The sequence below is a fragment of the Drosophila subpulchrella genome, chromosome 2R (genome assembly GCF_014743375.2).
Source record: "Drosophila subpulchrella strain 33 F10 #4 breed RU33 chromosome 2R, RU_Dsub_v1.1 Primary Assembly, whole genome shotgun sequence".
In the NCBI taxonomy this organism is placed as follows: Eukaryota; Metazoa; Arthropoda; class Insecta; order Diptera; family Drosophilidae; genus Drosophila; species Drosophila subpulchrella.
In genome coordinates this window covers 8,435,458-8,458,566 of record NC_050611.1, presented here as the reverse complement: position 1 = coordinate 8,458,566, position 23,109 = coordinate 8,435,458, and the positions used below count along the sequence as shown (strand labels likewise).

General features: G+C 41.2%; 5 protein-coding genes across 5 annotated transcripts; 3 read left to right on the top strand and 2 right to left on the bottom strand.

Annotated features, from left to right (window-relative positions):
- Window positions 1-7,614: 7,614 nt before the first annotated feature.
- Window positions 7,615-8,726, top strand: LOC119549293. The gene is made up of 2 exons (XM_037857242.1): window positions 7,615-7,751; window positions 8,265-8,726. The coding sequence occupies exons 1-2, from the start codon at window positions 7,740-7,742 to the stop codon at window positions 8,544-8,546; spliced, it is 294 nt and encodes a 97-aa protein (XP_037713170.1). The 5' UTR covers window positions 7,615-7,739; the 3' UTR covers window positions 8,547-8,726.
- An 86-nt stretch (window positions 8,727-8,812) lies between these two features.
- LOC119549291 lies at window positions 8,813-14,195 on the bottom strand. Its single transcript, XM_037857240.1, has 7 exons — window positions 13,796-14,195; window positions 11,110-13,679; window positions 10,702-11,051; window positions 10,371-10,649; window positions 9,915-10,239; window positions 9,602-9,759; window positions 8,813-9,535 (listed from the first exon to the last, which is right to left on the bottom strand). The coding sequence occupies exons 1-7, from the start codon at window positions 14,088-14,090 to the stop codon at window positions 9,397-9,399; spliced, it is 4,116 nt and encodes a 1,371-aa protein (XP_037713168.1). The 5' UTR covers window positions 14,091-14,195; the 3' UTR covers window positions 8,813-9,396.
- Window positions 14,196-14,762: 567 nt separating this feature from the next.
- LOC119549292 (40S ribosomal protein S16) lies at window positions 14,763-16,902 on the top strand. Its single transcript, XM_037857241.1, has 5 exons — window positions 14,763-14,868; window positions 14,946-14,987; window positions 15,209-15,340; window positions 15,791-15,905; window positions 16,660-16,902. The coding sequence occupies exons 1-5, from the start codon at window positions 14,857-14,859 to the stop codon at window positions 16,803-16,805; spliced, it is 447 nt and encodes a 148-aa protein (XP_037713169.1). The 5' UTR covers window positions 14,763-14,856; the 3' UTR covers window positions 16,806-16,902.
- Window positions 16,903-17,463: 561 nt separating this feature from the next.
- LOC119551502 (charged multivesicular body protein 6-A) lies at window positions 17,464-18,432 on the top strand. Its single transcript, XM_037860868.1, has 3 exons — window positions 17,464-17,604; window positions 17,670-17,779; window positions 17,846-18,432. Exons 1-3 carry the CDS (start codon window positions 17,530-17,532, stop codon window positions 18,309-18,311), a joined length of 651 nt encoding a protein of 216 aa, XP_037716796.1. The 5' UTR covers window positions 17,464-17,529; the 3' UTR covers window positions 18,312-18,432.
- On the bottom strand, window positions 18,427-23,044 carry LOC119551501 (cilia- and flagella-associated protein 57). The gene is made up of 5 exons (XM_037860866.1): window positions 22,728-23,044; window positions 22,585-22,668; window positions 21,077-22,002; window positions 20,849-21,018; window positions 18,427-20,586 (listed from the first exon to the last, which is right to left on the bottom strand). The coding sequence occupies exons 1-5, from the start codon at window positions 22,910-22,912 to the stop codon at window positions 18,448-18,450; spliced, it is 3,504 nt and encodes a 1,167-aa protein (XP_037716794.1). The 5' UTR covers window positions 22,913-23,044; the 3' UTR covers window positions 18,427-18,447.
- Window positions 23,045-23,109: the final 65 nt, after the last annotated feature.

The window sequence follows — 23,109 nt, the reverse complement described above, 5'->3', positions numbered from 1 at the left end:
TAAAAAAAAAAAAATTGGCTTAAGAAAATAAAATATTTTTTTTTAATTTAAAATTTAAGCACAACTTTATTTTAGGAAAATAAGTATCTTCAATCTTAACTTTACTAAAATATTTTTTAAAATATGTTTTATCTAAATTGCCCTTAGTTTAAAATAGCCCTGAGTTCAATACACCAGACTTCAAAAATAATAAGCTTTAAAATAAACTAAATATGAATTTATATTTATATAATTATTTTTATTTATATTATATATATATATATATCTTATTTTTTATTTATATATAAATTTTTTTATTTATTTTACATATATTTTTAACAAATACAATTTTTGTCATGCGCGAATCCACGGGGAATAGCTCCCTCCACTCGGATTAAAAAGTAATATGTATTTAATTCAAAAAATTTTGATTTTCACCCAAAAAAGTTTTTGTTAAATTCCCCCCACAACAAAATTCTAGGTCCGCTACTGATTTTTTTGCTAAGAATTTGTATTATTTTTTTTCTAAGTGCATTAAGAGAACATAATTTTGATGTATTCACTGCGGGGGCGAGAAGAGAGTTTAAGGCAGCTGTTACTGCCTGTTTCATTCAACTTCTCTGTTGCCCAGCTGTTGCTGTTGTTTTTGTTTTTAGCCACTGGGCTTTTGTTATCAGATTTCTGCTCGCCGCATTGAAATTGAAATGCAGGTAAATTGTTGAACGAATGCGATGGCGCATGTGCAGATCTCTTTTCTTTTCAGTGCAATGCAGCTGTTTCTGGTTGTACATCTTCTTCTCATCTGGCTTACTGCATTATCTCCACTTCAGCTGTTTGTGTTTTATTCGAGCGACCTGCACAATATGAAGACTAATGTGTCGGTCTGGGAGCATTAGGGTGGACCTGTAAGTCAAGATATATGTTATATGTATCTCTCAGTTACTTCAATATGGTAGGCATAAAAATACTAAAGGGTTTCTAAAATAGGTTGCTCTAAGTCAGGGTAGATCAACTGAGTCTTATGAAGGTCACTTAGAGATCGCCTACGTGACTTGCATCACAATCGACCTGTAATGTTTAAGATGGAGTTTTGCGACGTAATATCGATACTAGATATCGAATTATTCTCCTTGTCGTTTGAGCTGCTGACATTAATTTAAATAATTTAAACTTGTTTGTGAGTTTCCAGCGTAGTCTCCATAAATCTCTATCACTTTTAAATTTGTAAGTATATAACGTTCGGTTTATTTTCCTCAGTTTTACAGACCGCCGCCAGAAAGTATGCCAGGATTTTTACTAAATGCGTGATTCTATGCCCAGGACACATCTACTTATTTATTATTTATGTTGCAATATATTTGTCTATTTTAAAATGTTGGATCAGTTTATAGTTTCAATGTCCTTACTATAATATTTCTTTACTTAAAATGAAAATACTTCGTAACAAATTTTTTAAAGCCACAGTTAAATCCATAGTTCCTAAATTTAAATGTTAACCAGGTTCACCCCAATTATCCTGGTGATCTTAAGTGTGATGACAAGCAACGAATAGGGTTGGTGGTTCAGACCGACCAAAGGCTTACTGATAAATTCAGCTTATTCTCGGCCAAATGCATCAGCTTCCAAATGTAAAGTGACTTGCATAAGTCGCCACACATTTGACTTGATATTTACCCCTATTATGTATGGGGTACGTTTTGTAGGTCAGGCGACACAGGTGACACTGAATAGAAATGAACGGCCAGCCGGGTCACGTTCCCCCCAAATCCCCCAATAATAGGGTTGGCGCGGTCTAGAACTGACCTTGGCTATAGCATACTATATAGTATGCACTCGTAATGGGTTTCCATCAGGGGTTTCGGTACAGAAAATCAATATCACTGCAATGGCCATTGGCCATTGGCAATTGACAACGGAAAACGGACAATGATTGAATGGGGGATAATGGGGCCTACTGTCTGCCTAACATCGGAATGGCATTTGTACAACTTCTGCCATAAACTATGCAAATCTGGTGTCTCCCGGGATATTTCCCATTCGGCAAATGTCGACTACATTCTGGCAACCAATTTAATTAGTTGGCAGGCAAACATTTGGGTAATCAGTGGATAAACAGTTTATTTAGCTGAATTTGGTTACAAAGGTTAGATTAAATCTGTGTAGCTTAAATGTGCATGCGAATTTTTCCTTCATTGGGCTGTCTGAAAATGTTAAACCTCCATTAAATAACTGGTTTTAAGCACTATTAAAACTGTAATATTTTATTATCAGCAAAGCATAAATGTAGTTCTCTTCAAAGGACTTAATATAAACTTAAACTAAACGCGTTTCAAGGTTAAAAGTGTTCCTTTATTCATTTTAGAATTCAATTTCTCAGATGTTCTTACAAATTACTTTATGTAGAATTAGACTGAGTTAGGTACATTGAGTTGACATGAGAGCTTTTAAGCAGTTTATTTATTCTTTTACCAACAAAATTTTTCAGTCTTCCAAGCTCTTATGTAAAATACAAGTAAGATACAAATTCTCAAAAGTAAAAAATTTAAAAAATAAAAGTTTACTTTTTGATGTTAAAATATTTAATACTTTAATAAATTTTGCACTTTTAGGCATAATCTGAATACAGTGGTCGGTATAAGTATTTTGACAAAACAAAAGTTAAATATACTCATAATTTGAACTTACTTCTTGTAAACTTTGGCATCAATGGAAAGATAATTTAAATGCTGTTTGAATGATACAATACATTTCTTAACCCATTCAGTACTTATTGAAAAGGACGAATTTATGTAATCATCTACTTTTTAAACTTTTTTCCTCGACTTGAAAACTTAAATTTTTTGATGCAAAAAGTTTCTTCAAATAAAAATATTAGTAACTGCAAAAAGAATTTTTCAAAAATCATTTTGCTTATATTTTTTATGATTTTTTGAAGGTGACAATGTCGGAAAAAATTTGTATGAAAAAGAGAAAAATATGGCTCAAATGCATGTTTCTAAGCATTTTCAAAAAATCATAAAAAATATAAGAAAAATGATTTTTGAAAAATTCTTTTTGCAGTTACTATTATTTTAGTTTAAAAAAACTTTTTGCATCAAAAAATTTAAGTTTTCAAGTCGTGGAAAAAAGTTTAAAAAAAAAATTTTAAAGTATATTTAAACAAATTCGTCCTTTTCAATAAATACTGAATGGGTTAAGAAATGTATTGTATCATTCAAACGGCATTTAAATTTCCTTTCCATTGATGCCAAAAGTTTACAAGAAGTAAATTCAATTTATGAGTATATTTAACTTTTGATTTGTCAAAATACATATGCCGACCAGTGTATATCGTACAAATATTATTATCCATATTTAAAGATAAATTGTAGTAAAGTCGTGAGGATCGCACCTTTAAAATACTAATTTTCTGATGTAAAATGTTGTTTTTAAATGTTCTCATTCAGCCAGCTGTAGACATCTGGTCATTTATTCGTGGCGAATAAGATTTAATAAAATAAATTCTCATTAGCAGGTAATATTTACATCCAAAAAAATTTGTCCTTTTAAATAATGTATAATTAAAAAACCTTCTTTTCTGGAAATAATTATATATAATAAAAATAAAATGTATAAAAAAAATGGTCGTTCGAATTATGAGAAAATTTTGCAGAATTAAGTGTTTTGAGACTATTATATTTAAAGGGGGAGCCTGCTTTAGAAGAACAGTTAAATTTTTCGGCGATTCTTTGGGAAGGAAAAAAATGTTCGATTGAAACGAAACTTTCAGGTTTTATTGTTATATATTTAAAACAGTCTTCACAATTTTTTTCAATATGTATGTGTATATGTAATATTATGCCTGGTACAAGCATTTCGCCGAGGCGCCTGAAGTGTGCATGTGTCCTGCGGCGGGAAAGATTCAGGTCGCACTTTCCATCCGAGACAAACAAAACCAACAAATTTTATATTTTTAATAGCAGCTTCTAGTTAAAGCTAAAAAATTTAACGAAATGTGAGAAATCCAAATTTGTTTTTAAATAAAAAAAAGGACTTATTAAATTTATTTTGGATTGTGTAAAAAGAGGCTTAATCATAACTTCAAAAGTTTTTTTAGGTTTAACTAGAAGATAATTTTATCACGAATATAATAAATATTGTCATGTTCCGATAGGACGTATACTTTTCCCTATCTTTCCTGCCAATAAGGTAAAATTGTAAAAATTAAAAAAACGAGAAATCGCACGTCAACGCTTTCCGACCGCTCGTATACCTGCTCGGCGCTTGCTCTCTATGTCTTTCGTAACTTTAAAAGTACTTAAAATTTGCTTTTGAAATATTGGGGACACATTCTTGGAAAGTTTGGGTACACATTTAAGAAAAAAAATTGATTATTTGAAGCCTCTACAGCAGGCTCCCCCTTCAACATTTTTAAACACTTTTCTAACGACACACAGCACCTATCTTCAGTCGGTTTTATCTAAACTATCATGTTTTTAGGAAGTGGTTGAACATACGATTTTAGGACCAACTCGTTAACTATCGTTATTTGTGTTTTTTAGTTTTGTCGGAATTTCTTTTAAAGGAATAACCTTTTGAAATGTCTTGATTTCGAAACTTAAAAAAATATCTTTTGATCGGATTAGCAATGACAACAGGATCGAAAAATGTGACGATATTTGTTCAGACTTCGAAAGTCGGATCGTCACGTTTTTCGATCCGACTATCGTAGCTGATTTTTTTATTTTGCGCATAGTACCGGTGTGAGTCGTCTTTATGTGGACTGCCGTCTACACTGATATATGGCCCAAAATAAAAAGAAAAAAAAAAACTCTTGAAATGTTATGTTATGGTTAGAAACCAGTTTAAAAGCATGGATGTTTAAGAACATAAATGTACAATCTATGATAACAACGACAATCATGATTTTCTAACCAATTGAAACTTGTGATAATCTGTCGGGCCATAAGTGCGCGAATCAAAAGGAAATTCAGAAAAATCGTTATTGGGTCAATTAACTTTAACGATCCGCCTATGACCGATAAACACATTTGCGCCAGCAGTTATTTTATATCCTTCGATCGGAAGCACACTTCAGCCTCATGCTAAATGGATCGTAAAACGCGATCAAGATTAAAGAGATGGACTTTGGGCATGCGGGAGTCATTCGCAGACTGTGTGGGTGGAAAGCAGGCCATGATTTATGGGGTCAACCAAGGTGAGTACTATATAATTCGGCTGATGAAATTACTCATCTAGGACCGAGACAGAGGCAAACAAACAATGGCGGTGGGTGACCTCCCTCAGATAAGGGAAGTCTCGGCAACCGCGTTGTAAACATTCTTAGTTATATTTATAGCCAACGACCGGTAATCTTTTCCAGCTCTTCACTATAAATACCGAAACAAGAGATTCCGTATGCGTGGGAGATCCACCCGGCAACAGGGCTATCGATCAATAACCACTTACCATTATAAAAAAGAATCGTGATTTTGAAAATATTGCACGGTAAGGCCATAATTCATGTTCCCAGATTCGTGTTGATCTGATTACCAGTCTGGCGAAGTACTATATGGAGCGAACGTGCTTCCCTGTCCGTCGTATTGAACTAATTAACTCAAAAACGAAAGAAATCAACACAAATTCCGTCTGATTGCTTTAATCTTCAGCTCCAAAGTTCATTGTCGCACCAGGGAATCTTGTTTATTATTGGTTGTCTATAGTCGAATTAAATGACAATGCCCTGGATACTAAAAGAATATTTGCATCGAAAAAATCTTTCCACGACACCTACTTATTTCTAGAAATAAATAAAGGTTTAAATGGATTTAGGTATATGTAAAAGCTTTGATGCAAATCCATTAATTGATTCAATAACGATTCCGATGATGTGATTAGCCTAATCAGCACTGCATTGTTTGTTTGCTTGGTATACTTCAAACTAGGTCTTCAAATATAGAAATCAAGATGGACCCAGTAATCGGAGGAACTTTTCCCGGGAGTAAAGTTAATGAAATTCTACATCGTGACAATTTCATAAGTACCCCGTAATCTACGCATCATTTAAATTTTAATTATGCCATTTCTAATAGTAGTACAACCTGCTAAGTCGAAATTCCCCTTAGATAACTCACTGTTTTGATTTGTTGTGAATGGATTACAAGGCAGATTAATATGAGGAGATGGATGTTGTTTGTATTCAATCAAGTGTTATCAGTTGGGATCAAGGTTGCCCTAAGGGTTAATTTTTATTGAACTTTCATCGGGATTTTCTTAGTCCCCTCATTTGTTTTCCCCGTTTGATTTAAAAAAAATAAAATCCCTTTTAAATGCGTTTTTTGTTGCAAGTCTATGTTAAAATCCCCTTTTTCCAATGGAAACTTACCATCCACGACCTTCGATAATGTTACATTGGCACTTAAAGTGCGGAAAAATAAACCAATTAAAAGTTTACGCTTTTAATGTCTACGTCTATTTAGGGGAATAACCGCTGACAGTTCTAAGAATTTGATATGCAATTACATATTCTGATGCAACGTTAATTAGTTTTTCGCAGAGGGAATAAATACATTTCATCATATGGATAAACAACTGATCTTTAAAAGGGTTATATAGATGGTGGGTGAGGTCATCCAGAGAATGCGTATAAAAGGCTATGATGTATGATGTATTATTGCCGGAAGTAAATTCTGACCGAGACATTGCACAATAAAATTGCGAAGCTGGGTTCGGTTCAGAATGATCGCTCTTAATCAGCTAGGCGCCCCTGAAATCCCCTTATCAGCAACATGATGTTTCACTAATTAACGTTGTATACGCAACATTTATGTGCACTATGCGGGCATACATATATTAATTCGATCGTCATAGGAATATATTGCATGGGCGAGCTTCAAAGCTCAGAATGTACTAGGCTAAGAAGCTGCGTCAGTGGGTACGTTAAAATAATTTCTAGCTAAAATATTACGCCTATTTCAAAGAGTTTTCTCTGTTTGAAAAGGTATCCTTAAAGGCAGCGTTACAAGCTTTTGAAGTTTCCGAGGTCTTAGCGTTCGTACGACCAGAAAAACTGACGAACACGGTTAGATCTATTCGGTTAGGGGTCTTGATCAAGACTATATATACTTTATAGGGTCGGAAAAGTTGTCTTCTACCTGTTATTTACATATCATCAAATATAATACTTCTGAACAAAAATTGAAAAAAGTTTCGCATACATTAATTATCGGTTAGGGCTTAACTCAGACTTCAGATTTGACTTTCCAACCGAAAAGTCTTTTATAGTGCTCTCCATATTTGGATTCTTTTTTAAAGATTTTTAAGTTGACAGGAATCCATTCACAAAAAATCGACTGTGTTAGTCGGTCAAATCCAAAAAGTATATATAGTCTATGTCTTAGCATAGATTAGGAAAGGCATGCGTTGAGTTGCTGTCTATCACTATGTCCGATCCCAAAATTATGCGCGATTACCGAACCCATTGTAAAAACCAGCCAGTGTGATTACTTTGGAGGGAATTACCCACTCCTTGCCATTAGGGCGGCACGTTCGGCCGAGATAGTAAGAAGTACCTGGTACTCGCCTATCAACAATTATGTGTCACGAATGCTGCACGATCTCAGCACGATCTGTTCGTTAGCTTTGGCTTTGGCCCCTAGTATAAAAAGTAATGCTCGAGCCTCGCTGGCGTCCAGTTGCGGTCAGATCGTCAATAGGAAATAATACATCGAGAGTTATACATTTTCGTCGTGGTGTGGAGAAAGTATTAGTAAAGCAACGAAATGGCTCAGAAAGTAAGCACAAACATTCAAATCTGTCCCTGAATTCTGTTGTTCAAATACAAAGTCTAGCAAAATACCAATGATAATGCCAAGTGCTAATCAGCAATCGAAGTTAACTTTAAAATAAAGCAATTACACTTCAAATTGATTTATAGAACAGGTGCCAAGTGCCAAAAGAAAAAACACTCAAAGTGAACGGATCTAATTAATTTAATCTTCCTTACAAAGTGAAACCGATTTCTATAAACTGATAAACGTCATAATGTATGGTGTTTGTCCGCAAACATTTTCGGTGCATTGCAAACGGAACTTGGGTCAAAGACCCTGCATTTGATTAAGCAGTAGACGTTGTCCTTTTGTTAAGATGTGACTAAAGGTTAAACTCCATCAAACTCGTTTCATCTGGCTCGGACTTTACGCGTTGAGCTAGAACCAGACAAAAGCGCCACGAACAGCCTTTGCTGCTCAATTGTGCAACCACCGAAAATTCAATTAATGAAATGTTCAACTTTCGACTGATTACAGGTCTTCTGCAATATATTGATCGTGACCCTACTTGTACTCGGTGCCGATGCCCGACCCTCAACAGGGGAGGAGGTCAATGCGGACCCCAGCGAGTATCATGGGAATCTCTCGGTGGAAACCGTTCTGAAAGTGCAGCAGTGCGAGAAGGATTCCAATACCATGGAGCTGTGCATGAGGTGTGCCAAGGTGACCAAGTCGGATTTCGTATACCCCGTTTGCTGCAGCAACGACGATGGCATCAAGGACTGGTGCAGGGAGTACGTGTACTATGGCAACGAATAGAACCTGGTTGCGGGACAGGAGGCGATCCCAACTCTGTAAATTATTTCGCTCTCCTGTTTGGATATTGGCTGTGATAAAACACTGTATTTATTTTAAATTATATTTAGGAATAAACAAGGCTAAATTAGCGTATTTGCGGTCTTTACCCTTTCCCACTAAAAAAAAACCCACTTCATTTCATTTTGTATGTTTTTTATTTATTTCTTTTTTTTTTTTGAAGAATTTGTTTTATAAATTCATTTTTTTTCATTTTTAGAAAACTTTATAATAATTAAACTTGTTTAATAATTATTGAAAAAAGATTCCGAAATAATAAAAAAAAATTTGGCATTCTCTGCGATACGAAAACTATATTTAATGGCATTCAAATAAAGTATTTATAGGCTTCGCGTATTGAAATTAAGGATTTATGCAGTTCTAATTGTTTGCATTCATTTATGGCGAGATTGTTTAAACTAAAAAATTACAAAATCATAAGCGAAAGTTAGGATGCACATCCGTTCAAACTTTAGCCCGAAAAAACGTCTTCGAGCGTCGGCGAACGAAGAACTTTCACTACACGATATATATATATAAATGTATATAACAAACAAGGTACAACCTAGTAACGATTGTTTTTTTTCTTTGTTTTTTCTCTTTTTATGGTTTTGCACTCGCTGCTTCGGCGGCTGCTTTCTTCGTCTGCTTGGCATTTGATTTGTGGGTTTCTTTCTTTTTAACGTTGACTGAAAGCAACATTTAAATATTAAGTCGCGTGAAGAGTTCAACTTACCAGAATTCAAGCACGCTATTAAATGTTTTTTTTTCGGGTTATGTATACTTTTAGTGTTTTAGTGAGTTTTGTTTTTTGTTAGTTATTGAGAGAGAGGGTTGTCTTTGGCAGCTCGTTTTGGAAGTCGGGGCGGGCTAAATGCAGGTAGGAGCAGTCCGCATCCTCGCAGCGACCCATCAGATCGAAGGGGCAGATGGTGGCGTGGACATCGAGGTGGCTTGGGAATGACAAAACAAAGCAAATACATTTCGGCAAGTGACCTGAGCCTGCAAATCCTACTCACCTATTGTAGTTCCTAGACATCGGCGATTGATAGGTTCCTAAATAGCCATCCCAATGAAGCTCGTTGGCCTGCTCCTCGCGCAGTTCCCGCATTGTGGTAACCGTATAGGGTGCTGAGGTCTTAATGGGAACTCCTTTCGGTTTATCCTGCGCCTGATCCTGAAAATAAACTCAACCGATTTGTTAGTGCGGGCTTTTAAAAAAAAACGCTCAGGACTAAAGTAAACGTTCAATAATAACAGCGGAAAATCGCGTTGAATGAGGTTCTTAGCTATAGTTTTTGAAGCAATTTGTATAAATCGAAATCCACGCACATCTGGAGTCTCTGTCTCCTTTTCAGGTTGGCTTCCAATCGCAGGCTCTGTCTCCGTTTCGGGTTGTTTACCGATCTTAGGATGTGTGGCAGGTTGAGTAGATTCGGAGGCTGTGGGTTCCTGAGGAATAGGCACCATCACTTCTTTTGGCCCCTCCGTTGGATTCGTCTTTGATTCCACTTCGATCACAGTATTTGGCTGACTGTCCCTCGCATCAGTCAACTTTTTGAGGTCTTCGTACTTCACTATGGAATTGTAGAGACGTATCTCTTTGGTGAGTTGTGTAGATTTTCTGGTTATGGCCACCTTGCCCTCGTCGAGTAACCTGCAAGGAAAACAAACTTATAATCGCATAGAACTTCCCCATGCCCTCTTTTTTGATGTGGTTTCTGTAATCGTTTTGTTCCAGCTATCCCACGCCGTTCTGGTTGCTGTTGTGGTTGATGGTGGTAATACCTGTAGTCAGCGCCCCTTAATCCGCGGCCCAAGTCCATAGCCGCCGTATAGAGTTTGTGACGTTTCTGCTTGAGTGATATGATGATCTCGTGGCTGGCCTGAATCTCCGGCTGAATCCTTGCCAGCTTAAGTTCCTCCTGTTTGACTGCATGCTTAACAGTCTGCATTTCGGCGTAAAGTTCTTTGAGACGCTGTGAGCATCGCAGACGTATTGCCTTCGACTTTTTGGCCTCTTCGACCATTTGCAGCGATTTGTCCAGATTAACTAGCATGCTTCCCCTGTAATTAAAAGTAATCAGTATCTTTATGCTCTGCCCACACAAATATCTACCCAATCTTGATAAACGAATTCTCAAAGGCCTTTAGTCGACTCTCCTTGGACGGTTGATTCAGCTTAGCTTTTGGTTTTGGTGATTTTGAGTCCGTATCTTTAACTAGCGGTTTCTCAGATCCTGAGGTAGCTTTAATGGTGATGGTGGCACTTGCTGGATTGTGCACAACTTTCGGCGTGGTCGGCGGCGAGCTGTTGTTGGGCGATGGCTTCTCCAGAGTAGGCACTTTGCTTATGGGCGCAGGAGCAGCTGTTTTGGGTGTCCGAACCTTCTTCTGCTCCAGCATTTGCATACGCTCGATCAACCGGAGGTATTCTTTCTGCGAAGCCACCGGTAAATGACGAACAGCCTTAAATAAATATATAGGTGATTATAGCAGATGGAAAAGAAATGAAGCCCAAACTTACCACTGGTGTTGTTTTAGCCGGTTGTGCCTTTGGAGTAGGAATAATTGTTGGCTGCTTCTCGTCAACTTTGGGCTTTTCAGCAATTTTTTCTGGCGCCGCCTCTGGTGAGTTAGACACTGGAGCCTTGGATCTAGCTTGTTTCAAGAAATCATCTATCTTCTTTTCAAAGTATTCATTAATCACAGTTCGCCTGAGATTGTTGTTAGCACTGGGAGCCGTTTCCGCAATCTCGGATATGGGAGTATTTGATCTGGTGGTGGAGCCACTGAAGCTGCCCATCGCCAAACTTAAAGGGCTGGCAATGTCTGTATTTGTATAAGCAAAGCTCGAGCTCAGCTCCAGGTCATCATCGCTGGCGGCAGACTCCTCTGCTAAGCTAATGATTAGCTTATTTACCTTGATGCTGGCTGGATCTACGGTGGTAATGAGGCGAGTGCTGGACGTGATCACGGTCTGACTATGCAGTGGTGCGCTGGGCTCCTTGATCATTAATGTTGTTGGCCGCTTAACGCTCAAACCTGAGCCAGATACCTCATTAGTTGGTAATTTCCGCTTGGTCGTTGTCTTTTTGTTGATCACCTTGTTGGGCTTGATAATCTTGATGATTTTAGCGGGGGGTGAGGTCTGCTCTTTGGCCTGTATGGCAAGTTTGGTAACTGGCGGTGGGGACTCAACGGATTCCTTGTGGATGGGTACAGCTTCCAACTGAATAGGCTCCACAACAGGCTCATTTATTATCTCGTTTTCTCCTTCAAGCTTAGTAGTCTCTTCTGTTTTAGTACTTTCTTCTAGTTTAGTACTATCTTCCAGAATTTGCTGCTGATCCTGTGATTCATCCTCATCTTTAATTGATAATTCCGTGGTTTGGAAGCGCCTCACAGCATTCTTGAGTATCTCTGGACTTAAACTTGATTTCGATTTGGAGCTACTATCCCGCTTTTTACCAGCTATGCTAGAAAGGAGCAATAAACGCAACTCCTCTGGATCATCTGAATCATTTTCCTGGTTTGATTCCTCTTTAAGTTGAGCCACAGGACCAGGTACACTACCAGAAACAGGAGCGGGAACAGGTGACGGAGGGGGAACAGGTACGGGAGCAAGCGCATGAGATGAAACAGGGGCTGAAATAGAATCAGGAACAGCAGCTGGAACCGGAGCAGATACTAAGCAGGAAGCTACATGGGGAGAAGTCGTTGGAGGAGGTGGTGGTGGCTTGCACGATCGTAAATTGGATAGCAAAATAGCTCGCAATGCCTCGTCGTCACTCGAGTCTGGTTGAGATCGGTCCAGACTCCTCAAATGTGTTTGCGAGTTCTCCATAGAAACAGACTGCATCTCCATAATAGAACTGTGATTGGAATGCTGATCGACCAGGTGCATGGCATCTCGGGCATCATCGTCTTCCAGATGCATGTGAGGAATGTGAAAGGGTGGCGGTGGCGGCGGTATTTCGTCGTCGTCGAAATAAACCATATTCTCTCTTCTTATCCGATCATCCATCTTCATAACTTCCTCATTTTCGTCGTCTATCACAATGGGCATCGAAACGGGCGGCAGATTGTTTGGGTAAAAGCAGCGCCAACTGCCGCCTGCATTGTCCATGGAATTCCAGTTGTTCGACCATGGGATCCACACATCCTTATTCTGATCATCGCTGTCCGTTTCAGCCAGCTCCATATCCACGGGCTTTGTGTCCACGGCGTAGTCTGTTGAGTATCTGGGCGGACTTTGCTCTCGTTCTGGCGATGCTGCCGGACTGATCTCCATGAGGTCGTCGATGTCGTCATTGGAAATGGCGGGATGCACTCGATTTATCATATCAGTGGGCGAGTAGGCTCGCTCCGCGTCGCGCTTCTTTCGCGCCAAATGCTTTTTCAATATGGCAGATTTAAGGGCTATCAGTCGCAACTTCAGCTCGGCAGGATCTTCATCCTGCTGCTCTTCCTGTTCGGGTTCCTCCTCGCCGTCGTCGGATAGTGCCTGCAGCGGCGGCAAAGGAAGTTCCTCCTCCTGCGGATATTTCTTTCTGTGAGGCGGACTGGGAGACTTGTGCATGCGGTATTGCAGTCGCTCCCTCAGGCTGTTCTTGTACTGACTTACAAAATCCCGCCCGTCCTCCCGCGCCAAGGCCACCCGCAGCTTATCCCTGCTCAGTTTGAGTCTTTGAAGGTCTATCTCGTCGTCCTCATTGTCCTCGTTCATATCGTACTCGCCCAGCTCGCCGTCGGTGACGCTGTCCAGGGAATCATCCAGTGTGTAGTGCTGTTGATGGCGATGTTGGTGATGATTGGGCTGCTGGTGGTGATGATGATAGGTCTGACGCCGTCGCTGCGTGGTCACCGGAGGTGGTGGCGGCAACTGTTTGTGGCGCCTGGCAAAGGGATTTCTGCGGTAATCACTAAGCAACGAACTAGTATGCCTTTTGCCAAGCTCCACGCGTCGCAGCTTGTGCTTGCGATACTTGCGCTGGGCCTCGAACTCGTCCTCTGACTGGCTGGACACATCCGACAATATTAGAACGGGCGACTTTTGTCGGTAAGACGGCAAGCGCGGCTCAGGATTTGGGTAATCTGCAAAGACAATACATGTACTGATCAGAACGATTGAATAACAAATGGCGTTTTAGGTTGAACCCCCAAGGCGAAGCCCTATTGTCTACATGCGTAGATGCCAACATGTTGCTTACTGTATTCATGCGCCAAATTGGCGGACAGCATGTCCATGCGCTCCACATCCTTGTTGTTCTCCTCCAGTTGCTGGATGCGGGCGCGCAGCTTGAACTCCTCGTCCTCGGACGAAATGATCAGCTCAAATTCATCGACAATCTCCCCCTCCTCACGATCCTCCTCAGCAACCCCTCCTTCATCGACAGGGTCACCTGGTTCTGGGTTCGCGGGGCTATCCATCAGTTCTGGGGGCTCCTTCTTCATCGCGGACAACTGCCTCGTTTCCGAGGGCTTCGTGGCTGTGCAGACAACCATGATTGGCTCGCGGAATTTAGCACTATAAGCACTTTTCGGGTATCACTGACACTTATGCACCAAAATTACACCCGTTTTTCAGTGCCTTTGTGCTGGAGATGGCAAGCTATCGATTGCGCTAGAGATGACACAACTCCGTCCACGATAGTCGTCGGATATCGGTAAGACGATAGTCTGAATATACCAAAATCTAACGATTCTCAAATATTACCAATATATTTTCTATCCTTGTCTACTTTTTTTGACATAAACTACTCAAAAAACGAGTTAATTAGTTTATTTATATTTGAAAATGTAACTAAATGAGGTAAATGATGTCAAACCGGAATTTGGTGCTTTGAAAATACAGCAGACTGTGTTTTTTTGATTTTGTTATCTAACAAGATAGTATAACTATATTATAATCACTTTCCTAAATTGTTTGTTTTAATAAGTAAGGCCAAGACAAACTGAAATGTATTTAATGTTTGCTCTTTTCAGGAACACAGAACGATTTAAAATTTCTTTAGAAAATTAAATTACTACTTTCTTAATTGCTGAGACTAAGTAGGGTTTTACCTTTATAAGAACACCTAGGAAGGGTTTTAACAACAATTACAAATAAAATAAATATATACAAGTCCGATAGTTTTCCGTTCTCAAACACTACCCGGCAGATGTCGCTTTTTAGTATTTTCTGTTTGACAGTTGCGCGATAGTCGAAAAACCGGTCACTCTAACTGTCAACGCGATTTCCGCTCTTTTCCTACCCAACTCGCGGAGCAAAATGCAGCAGAAGGTATTTGTGCCTGTGAAAAAATAGAGAATTCGTGTCTAACTAATGCCTAAAATGTTGCAAATCTTTGTATTTTGCAGCGCAGAGAACCCGTGCAGGCTGTCCAGGTCTTCGGACGCAAGGTGTGTGTGAATTAAACCTCAGAAATCCATAAAAATTTTCGTACGACACGTGCAGACAGAAAACTCGCGTCTTTCGGCGGCGGCTAAATTTTGGGGCTGCCGCCTCATCGCAGAGGTTATGTTTGTGTGTGTGCCTGTGCGAGGATTTTGACCTGGTATTTGGATTTCAACAGGATTCTTCATGGATCGTATAGTAATGCCGGAAATGTTTAATATTGCAGAAAACCGCCACCGCCGTCGCTTACTGCAAGCGTGGCAACGGCCTCCTGAAGGTGAACGGTCGTCCTCTGGAGCAGATTGAACCCAAGGTTCTGCAATACAAACTGCAGGAGCCCCTTCTGTTGCTCGGCAAGGTATGTAAGGCGAAAGAGGAGTCTTGATAAGCCAGGTTTCCGTTTCCATAACTCTTTCACACAGCGTTCAAGGTTACCCCACAATTGTTTTGGGACCAAGTATTACATCTTTGTTATACGCTAAAAAAGAAGTAATAATAAGTTGAGAAGTAAACTACCAAGAGTTTTCCTTGTTTGAAAGACATTTTAGTAACATATACTTTAAATCCTTAATCCTTGTAAAGGGAAAATCTATAAAATTCACATTTGTTTACGCCTAAGATCCATATATTACAATATATGTAGTTGGAAACGGAAGCATGGCTTGTAGAACCAAAATGATGATAACATTTATCCCGAATTCGAAGCCAAATGAGATTACTTTTTGTTTCTGATCAAAGCCAAACAAAAAGCGAATCTATAACCTCTTGTAAATCTCCATTAATCCACATCCCAATTTATATATTCCAGGAGAAATTCGCCGGCGTCGACATCCGCGTGCGCGTCAGCGGTGGAGGTCATGTAGCCCAGATCTACGCCATCCGCCAGGCCATTTCCAAGGCCCTCGTTGCCTTCTACCAGAAATGTAAGTGTCATTTAAGAACCAATTAAATAACAGGCTGCACATGTTTTGTTAGGGCCCAAAGTGAACACTAGAACATATAGACGCCTTTTTCCAGATTTTTGTTGGAATTGATAAGCATTTTCCTTCGTATCATTATTGAAAGGCAGATTAACCTTTATTATGAGCATATACCAACCAAGCTGCAAGATTATTGTGCAGATTGGGTGATGCTTCAGGAACATTTCGGACTTGACCACCTTTTTCCAGATTTTTGTTGGAATTATTAGCATTTTCCCTCGAATCATTATTGAAAGGCAGATAAAATTATGAGCATATACCAACCACGCTGCAAGATTAATGTGCAGATTGGGTGATGCTTCAGGAACATTTAAGCGTTTTTAGAAATCTCAGCCCCTTTTTCCAGATTTTTGTTGGAATTGTATGCATTTTCCCTCGAATCATTATTGAAAGGCAGATTAAATTATGAGCATATACCAACCAAGCTGTAAAATTATTGTACAGATTGGGTGATGCTTCAGGAACATTAAGGCACTTTTAGAATCCATAGCACCTTCTCCCAGATTTTTGTTGGAACTCAGCCGTTTCCAGGAAAAGACTCGAGCAGGGAGATTAAGTGAATGTCGCAATCAAAGAGAGCGATCGGCATATTTGTCCATTGCTATTTGAGGCTTCATCGACACTTGTGACCAAACTATTGTAGAATATTATATTGAATGGTATGGTTTACTAACTCTTTGAAATTCCTTCTTTGCAGACGTCGATGAGGCCTCCAAGAAGGAGATCAAGGACATTCTGGTTCAGTACGACAGAACCCTGCTGGTCGGCGATCCGCGTCGCTGCGAGCCCAAGAAGTTCGGCGGTCCAGGTGCCCGTGCTCGCTACCAGAAGTCGTACCGTTAAACTACTCTGTCTGGTTTTCAATTTGGATTAGAGCTATTTTTTACAACTTGAAAATGGTTTGCACGCAAGTGCGAATAAAACGGAATAATTAACTGTACAATCTAGGTTTATTGTTGCATTTGTGGGTGGAATAAACAACGCGGTAGAATAACATACTATATATTTTACTGATTATGATAAATAAGTAAGAGTTTCTGGAACTTCTATACTGAACTATAGTGAAGAATCTGAACTTTAAGGAAAAGTATACAAAATTGCTTACTAGTAAAATATAAGTAACAAAAATAGGTACTTACAATTACTAAAGATACGGTCGGACGAGAAAAAATAATTATAATCAAATTACTAACTCCATAAAATTGTTTTAGGGTTCATGTCTCCGCTAGTGTTTTGAAATATATATTTCGGAACCTGTGACCTTTTTCGTTATTCAATCAACGTCCACACTGCAGTGCTGCCATCTCTTTGTCCCATATTATTTATATATAGCTAAATGTTTTCGAATTTTAATTAAGTGTAGCTGAAAACTGATAAAACAATGAAGGAATTTGCTTAACTTACATTTTAATTTATTGCAATTAGGTTTTTTGTTAAACAGACATATTTTCACTGGTAAAACGCAAAAGCAAAATTGTTAATGGCCATACATTTTCCAAAAATTTCCCACCGTTGGCCTGCTTGGCTACAAACTAGCCGAATTGACAGCACTGCCTCGTAGTTAGTCATGGGAGCTTTGTTTGGAAAAAGCAGCAAAAAGACGGCTCCTAGCCGGATTACCGACCAGGATAAGGCGGTGCTGGTGAGTTGGTGGTCACCACGTCACCCAGAAGTTTACTTAAGCCCCATCCTATTTTCCCATTGCAGCAATTGAAGCAACAGAGGGATCGCCTCAAGCAGTACCAAAAACGCATCGAAACGCAGCTGGAAAATGATCGACTTATGGCCAGGAAGTGCCTGCAGCAGGGTCGCAAGGAGTACGTATAATCCCCGATGTATGTGGGCTATACAGATTCCCCTAACTCGACTCGATTCCTTTCTAGCCGGGCCAAACTGCTGCTGCGCAAAAAGAAGTACCAGGAGAGCCTGCTTATTAATGCCGACAAGCAGCTGGAGAACCTGGAGAAGTTGGCCGCTGACCTGGAGTTCGCCCAGGTGGAGATGAAGGTGCTGGACGGCCTCAAGGCCGGAAATGCGGCTCTGAAGAAGGTGCACGACATGCTGGACATTAACGAGGTGGAACGAATCATGGACGAAACCCGCGAGGGCATCGAAAAGCAACAGGAAATAGACGCCATACTGACCGATGTGCTGACCACGCAGGACGAGGAGGATGTGCTGGCCGAATTGGATGCCCTCGAGGCGGAGGAAGAGCAGCAGAAGGGCGTCCAGCTGCCCGAGGTGCCCACCGAGGATCTGCCAACCCCCGCCGAAAGCGAATCCGTCGAGGAGCCGGAGAAGACCAAAGCAATCAGCAGCAAGCCCAAGAAAGTCCTGGTGGAGGCCTAGAACGTAAAGTAACACGAAACCAATGCCATTTTTGTATGTATATATTTGCCGTTTAACTAAATTTTTCGATAAGTCCAATGTGAAATACATATTTTAATAGACTATGCTTTCCTAGCGAAAACGAGGAGATTCCTTTCTACTTATAATTAGACAACTTTGTCGACCGGCGCAAGTCCTCCTTGACCTTGCTGCGCAGCATCTTGTTGGTCTCGTTCAGCTTCTCGATCTCCTCGATCAGGATCACGTTCTCCTTGAACAGCTTGTCGTACTTCCTCTGCACGGACTTGTCCTCGGCCACCGACTTGTATCGGTCCAGGACATTCTCGATCTGCCTGCGCTGTCGCATAAACTCATCCCTGACCTCCGCGTCCAGGGTGACGAATCGCTTGAGCTCATCATCGGAGGCGTGCTTGCGGAAGAGCTCCTTGACGGCTTTCTTGAGGCCCTCGGCCGTGTTAATCTCCCCGGCCACGTAGTAAATGTCCGAGCAGATGGCATGCAGACACTCGCGGGAGGCTTTCGCCCGATGTCGCTCCGTCCGGAGCTCGGCCACATTGCTGAGGTACTTATCCCGCATCTCCTTTAACTGCAACTCCAGCTGCACGTTGTTCTGGTTGAGACCCTCCAGTTCCGCCTCCATCTCAATGATGTGCTTTCGCTTGTCGTTGATCTGGAACTCACGCGGCTCAATCTGCGCCTTCAGCTCGGCGATCTTGTGGCCCAGCACCTGCTTGTACTTGTCCAGCTCCTGGTTCTTGTGCAGCAGGTCCTGGATGCGCTTCTCCTTGCCGTTGATGGCGTAATCGCGATCGGCAATATCCTTTTGCAGATCCTCGATGTTGCGCATCTGCTTCTGGATGTTGCGCTGGGACTTATAGTGCTCCTCCTTGAGGATCTCCACCTCTTCAAGGAGATTATCGATCTCCCGGCTCTGCGATTCGAACTTCTTTTGCAGAACACCCGCCTTGCCTCGCCACATTTGGGTCTCATTTCGCTCGGTGGTCAACTTGTTCTCGTACTCCGTTTGCGTGGAGACCATGTTGCGATCGTTCTCCAGCTCCACCTCGTGGCAGTACTCAATGAACTCGGCCTTCTTGTCCTGCATCTCCTTCATCAGGTCGCGAATGAGTTCCTTGCGCTCGTTCAGCTGCTGCTTGTAGTTGTTCTCCAGGGCCTCCACCGTATCCTGCAGAGTGCCCGTGGAGTTCTTCAGCTTGTCCTCGTAGCTCTCGCGCAGCTCCAGCATGTTCTCTCGCAGATTTGTGAACTTCTGGTACTCGATCAGCATTCTCTCCGAGTACTGAGTGGCCAGAGTGTCCAGCTGAACGCGGTGATCCTCCCGAATTGAGTTGATCTGGAATGTGATATGGTTCATCTCCTCCGTGTGCCTGGCCTCGATCTCGTTGTTCAACTCCTTAAGCTCCTCCAGCGCCGAGCAGTAGCTCCTGTGTACCTCCTGCAGCTGCTGGCCGTCAAAGATCTCGTTCTGGCTCAACTGATACTGGAACTCCTCTGCCTGCTGCTTCAATCGCAGCTCCAGATTGGCTATCTGCTCGATTTTATCGTTGAGCTGACTGCGAGGTATCAGGACTTCCTGGCTGCGCATCAAATCCTGATCCATATAGGACACCTTGCCCTCGATATTGTCCATCGCCCAAATGGCCAGGGTTCCCTTGCTGGAGATGGCAAACAATAGACTGCCATCGTAGGAGAAGCGCAGCTTGTTGACTGGCCCATCGAAGAACCGAAAGTTGGTAAAGGTTCCTCCTCCGGCCTCCAGGAAGGGCAGTTGCATGTTAAAAAGGTTCCCCTCATGATCGGCCACAAACATTATTAAATCAGATCTGGCCAGGCAAATGTCGGAAACGGATCCCTTTGTCCTCGACGGAATCGTTATCTCCCTTACCAGCGTGGAGTCCTGGAACTCACGGATCGTTCCGAAGCTAGTTCCCGCAAAGATCGTCATGGGATCATTGGTACTGCAGGAAATGGTTACGTATTCAGTGCCCTTCTGGACGATCTCCTGCAGTCGGGCTCCCGTCTCAATGTCCCACAGATAGATGGCGCCCTCTGCTCCGCCGGAGATCAGGTACTTGTCGGTTCGCGACCAGGCCACTGACAGGACAGTGCCGTTGTGGCCCTTCAGATTGATCAGCACGTCCAGCTTGTACACCGAGGTGACGGCTATGTTGTTGTCATAGGCGGCGGCCATCAGGTGACCGAAATTGGAGTAACGCACCGCATTGCAGTGCGGGAAATTGTACGTCTTCACAATCTGTGGTAATAAAATCAATTTTCAAATTCTAAGAATATGATTCTTAAATCTATATTATTCTATGGCAAAAATAACATTTATTTTAAAACTGGAACCTATATTTAGTTTAATAATTTCTTAAAATAAAAAGAATATCAGCGCATTTAATCCGATATTACACGATAAGATCCTATGGGTCTATACCTACTCCATCAACACATTAAGGTTGTAAAGAGCTGGCAACTTATAGTATTGAAATTAAAAAATGTAATAGAAAACTCACATTCAAATCATCCATGAAGATCTGGGTGATTCGCAGCTGATCTGAAAAACCAATAGCCGCCATCTGACCAGTTAAACTCAGCTCCACAATGTTGACATCAACTTGGAATTTGCGCACCAGCTCAACGAGAGCCGTTTCATAGTTCCAGATCCGTATGGTCTGATCCCTGGCTGATAGATAAAATTAATAGGACCCAGAAGTAAAAAGAAAACCCAAATTTTTACTCACAGGCTGTCATGATAATTGGTTTCCAGGCGCACACAGAGATGGCGATGATCTCTCCCGTGTGGATAAGGACTCCAAGAGGTTCAAACTTAAGCTGCTTGGTTTTCAAGGTCTCGGGAACTATAAGAATGCCCACATATATCTGACAATGGGACGTGGTCACTATCACAGTTTCCTGTTTGTGATCGATGGCCAGGTTTCGGATCTGGTACATGTGCTCCGCATACAGATTCGTGGGGACCGTCAGAATGGTTTTTCTTTCGAACTTAAACTTTGAAACGCGCTCGAAGACAATGGCCCGATTGAAGATGATGTAGGCGAAGCCCTTGGGAAAGGCGGTCATGCAGAGGACTCTCCTGTCCGGAAGACTAACCGCTTGGGTGGGCAGGAATCGTTGATCCTGCAACTCCTTGTCTCGATCGAAAACCTCCTGATCGATCATCAAGTCCACTGTATCCGCATCGCTCGCCTTTTGCGCCAGTTTCTGCTCGCCATTCTCCACCAGGATTAGCTGATCATCTGACGTGCCCACCATCAAAAGATCCAGCGAGAGAAAGGCCATCGAGGTGACTCTATATTTAACCTTTAGATTATTGCTAATACTAAATCCTCGCTCCGATTTACTCATCAGCAACAGGGTGCGTTCCCCGCCGACGGCCAAAAAGCTGCAATCATTCGGATTGCCAGCAATGCACTCGGCTCCTCCATGTGATCCTGGTATTGTGGCTCTTCCCTCAATCACTGTACTGGTCTTATCCAGCACCAACATGATGACGGTTTCCTCCGGCGGACGGGTGATCAAGGCCACTGACCTCGAGTCGTTGGTGAAGATCATCTGCTGGATCTCAGCATTGCGATGGTTGCTTGGAAGCTCCAGGTGACGGCGCTTCTTCAGGGTGGCCAGTTCATAGATAGATATATACCGACCACTTAAAAGGAGTTCAAGAATAGTTATTTAGAGAAATTGAATCAATTTGTGAGGTAATGTTTACCTAACCTATCTATGAATACCATTAAAACAATATCTTTTAGTAGTAAGCTGATGTGAACACCTAAACTGGATGGGGATCTTATACGTCATATTGGAAAATATATCGTTGAATTTTTAATAGTACATATTATGAGTAATATAACGTTTAAAGGGGATTTCTAGCCAAAGGTCTCGTAGCTAGTCATATATCATAAAAGTTAATTTATTTATTATATATCTATAGTAAGCTGATATAAAGACCTAAACTGGTTGAATGTTCTTGTACGTCATAATGAATAAGATATCGTTGTGATTTCTTAGTAGTATTAATAACAAACCTTTTAAAGGGGATTTCTAGCCAAAGGTCTCGTAGCAAGTCATATATCTTATAAGTTAAGTTATTATATAAAAATAGAAGGGGATTTCCCTTTATGGTAACATCCAAAATTAACTCTTCCACCTTACATTAAATAAAAACATGGCTTAAGAATATCTTCCCTATTATGTATCAAGCATTATGTTAAATTCCTTTACATCTTACTTCTTTGAATGCCTTTCGAGCACCGCCAGCAACTTTCGATGGGAACTTATGGCTATCACTTCTGGTCTCGTATCCTCTGGTAATCTGCAGGGTTGTAAAGAATAAGTAATACATTTAACCTACAAAAAGCCCCAAGAACTCACCGTAGAAACCTCTGCTTGTTTTGAACGTAGTCGTGGAACGCCAGAACGCCCTCCACCGGATAGATGACCTCCTTGGTAAGGTTAAAATGGATGTTGCCAATCACGTCCGACCGCAGTCCGTAGATAAGCCGTGGCCTTATCGTCACCGTGCTGTTGGTCAGCGAGGGTCTCTTCACCTCATCCATCCTTACTGTGTTTTATACAAAATATATGCACTGCTGTCGGGATAACAATTTTAGCTGGCAGACAGACAAATGGGAGGAACTAAAATTCGATCAAACAAATCGTCAGGGAAGTCTCTGCCAGCGACAGCAAACTCCATGGCATCCAGGAAGTGAGAGCCTAACAACACCAAGTTTTTGGGTTTGAGTAATGCAGATTC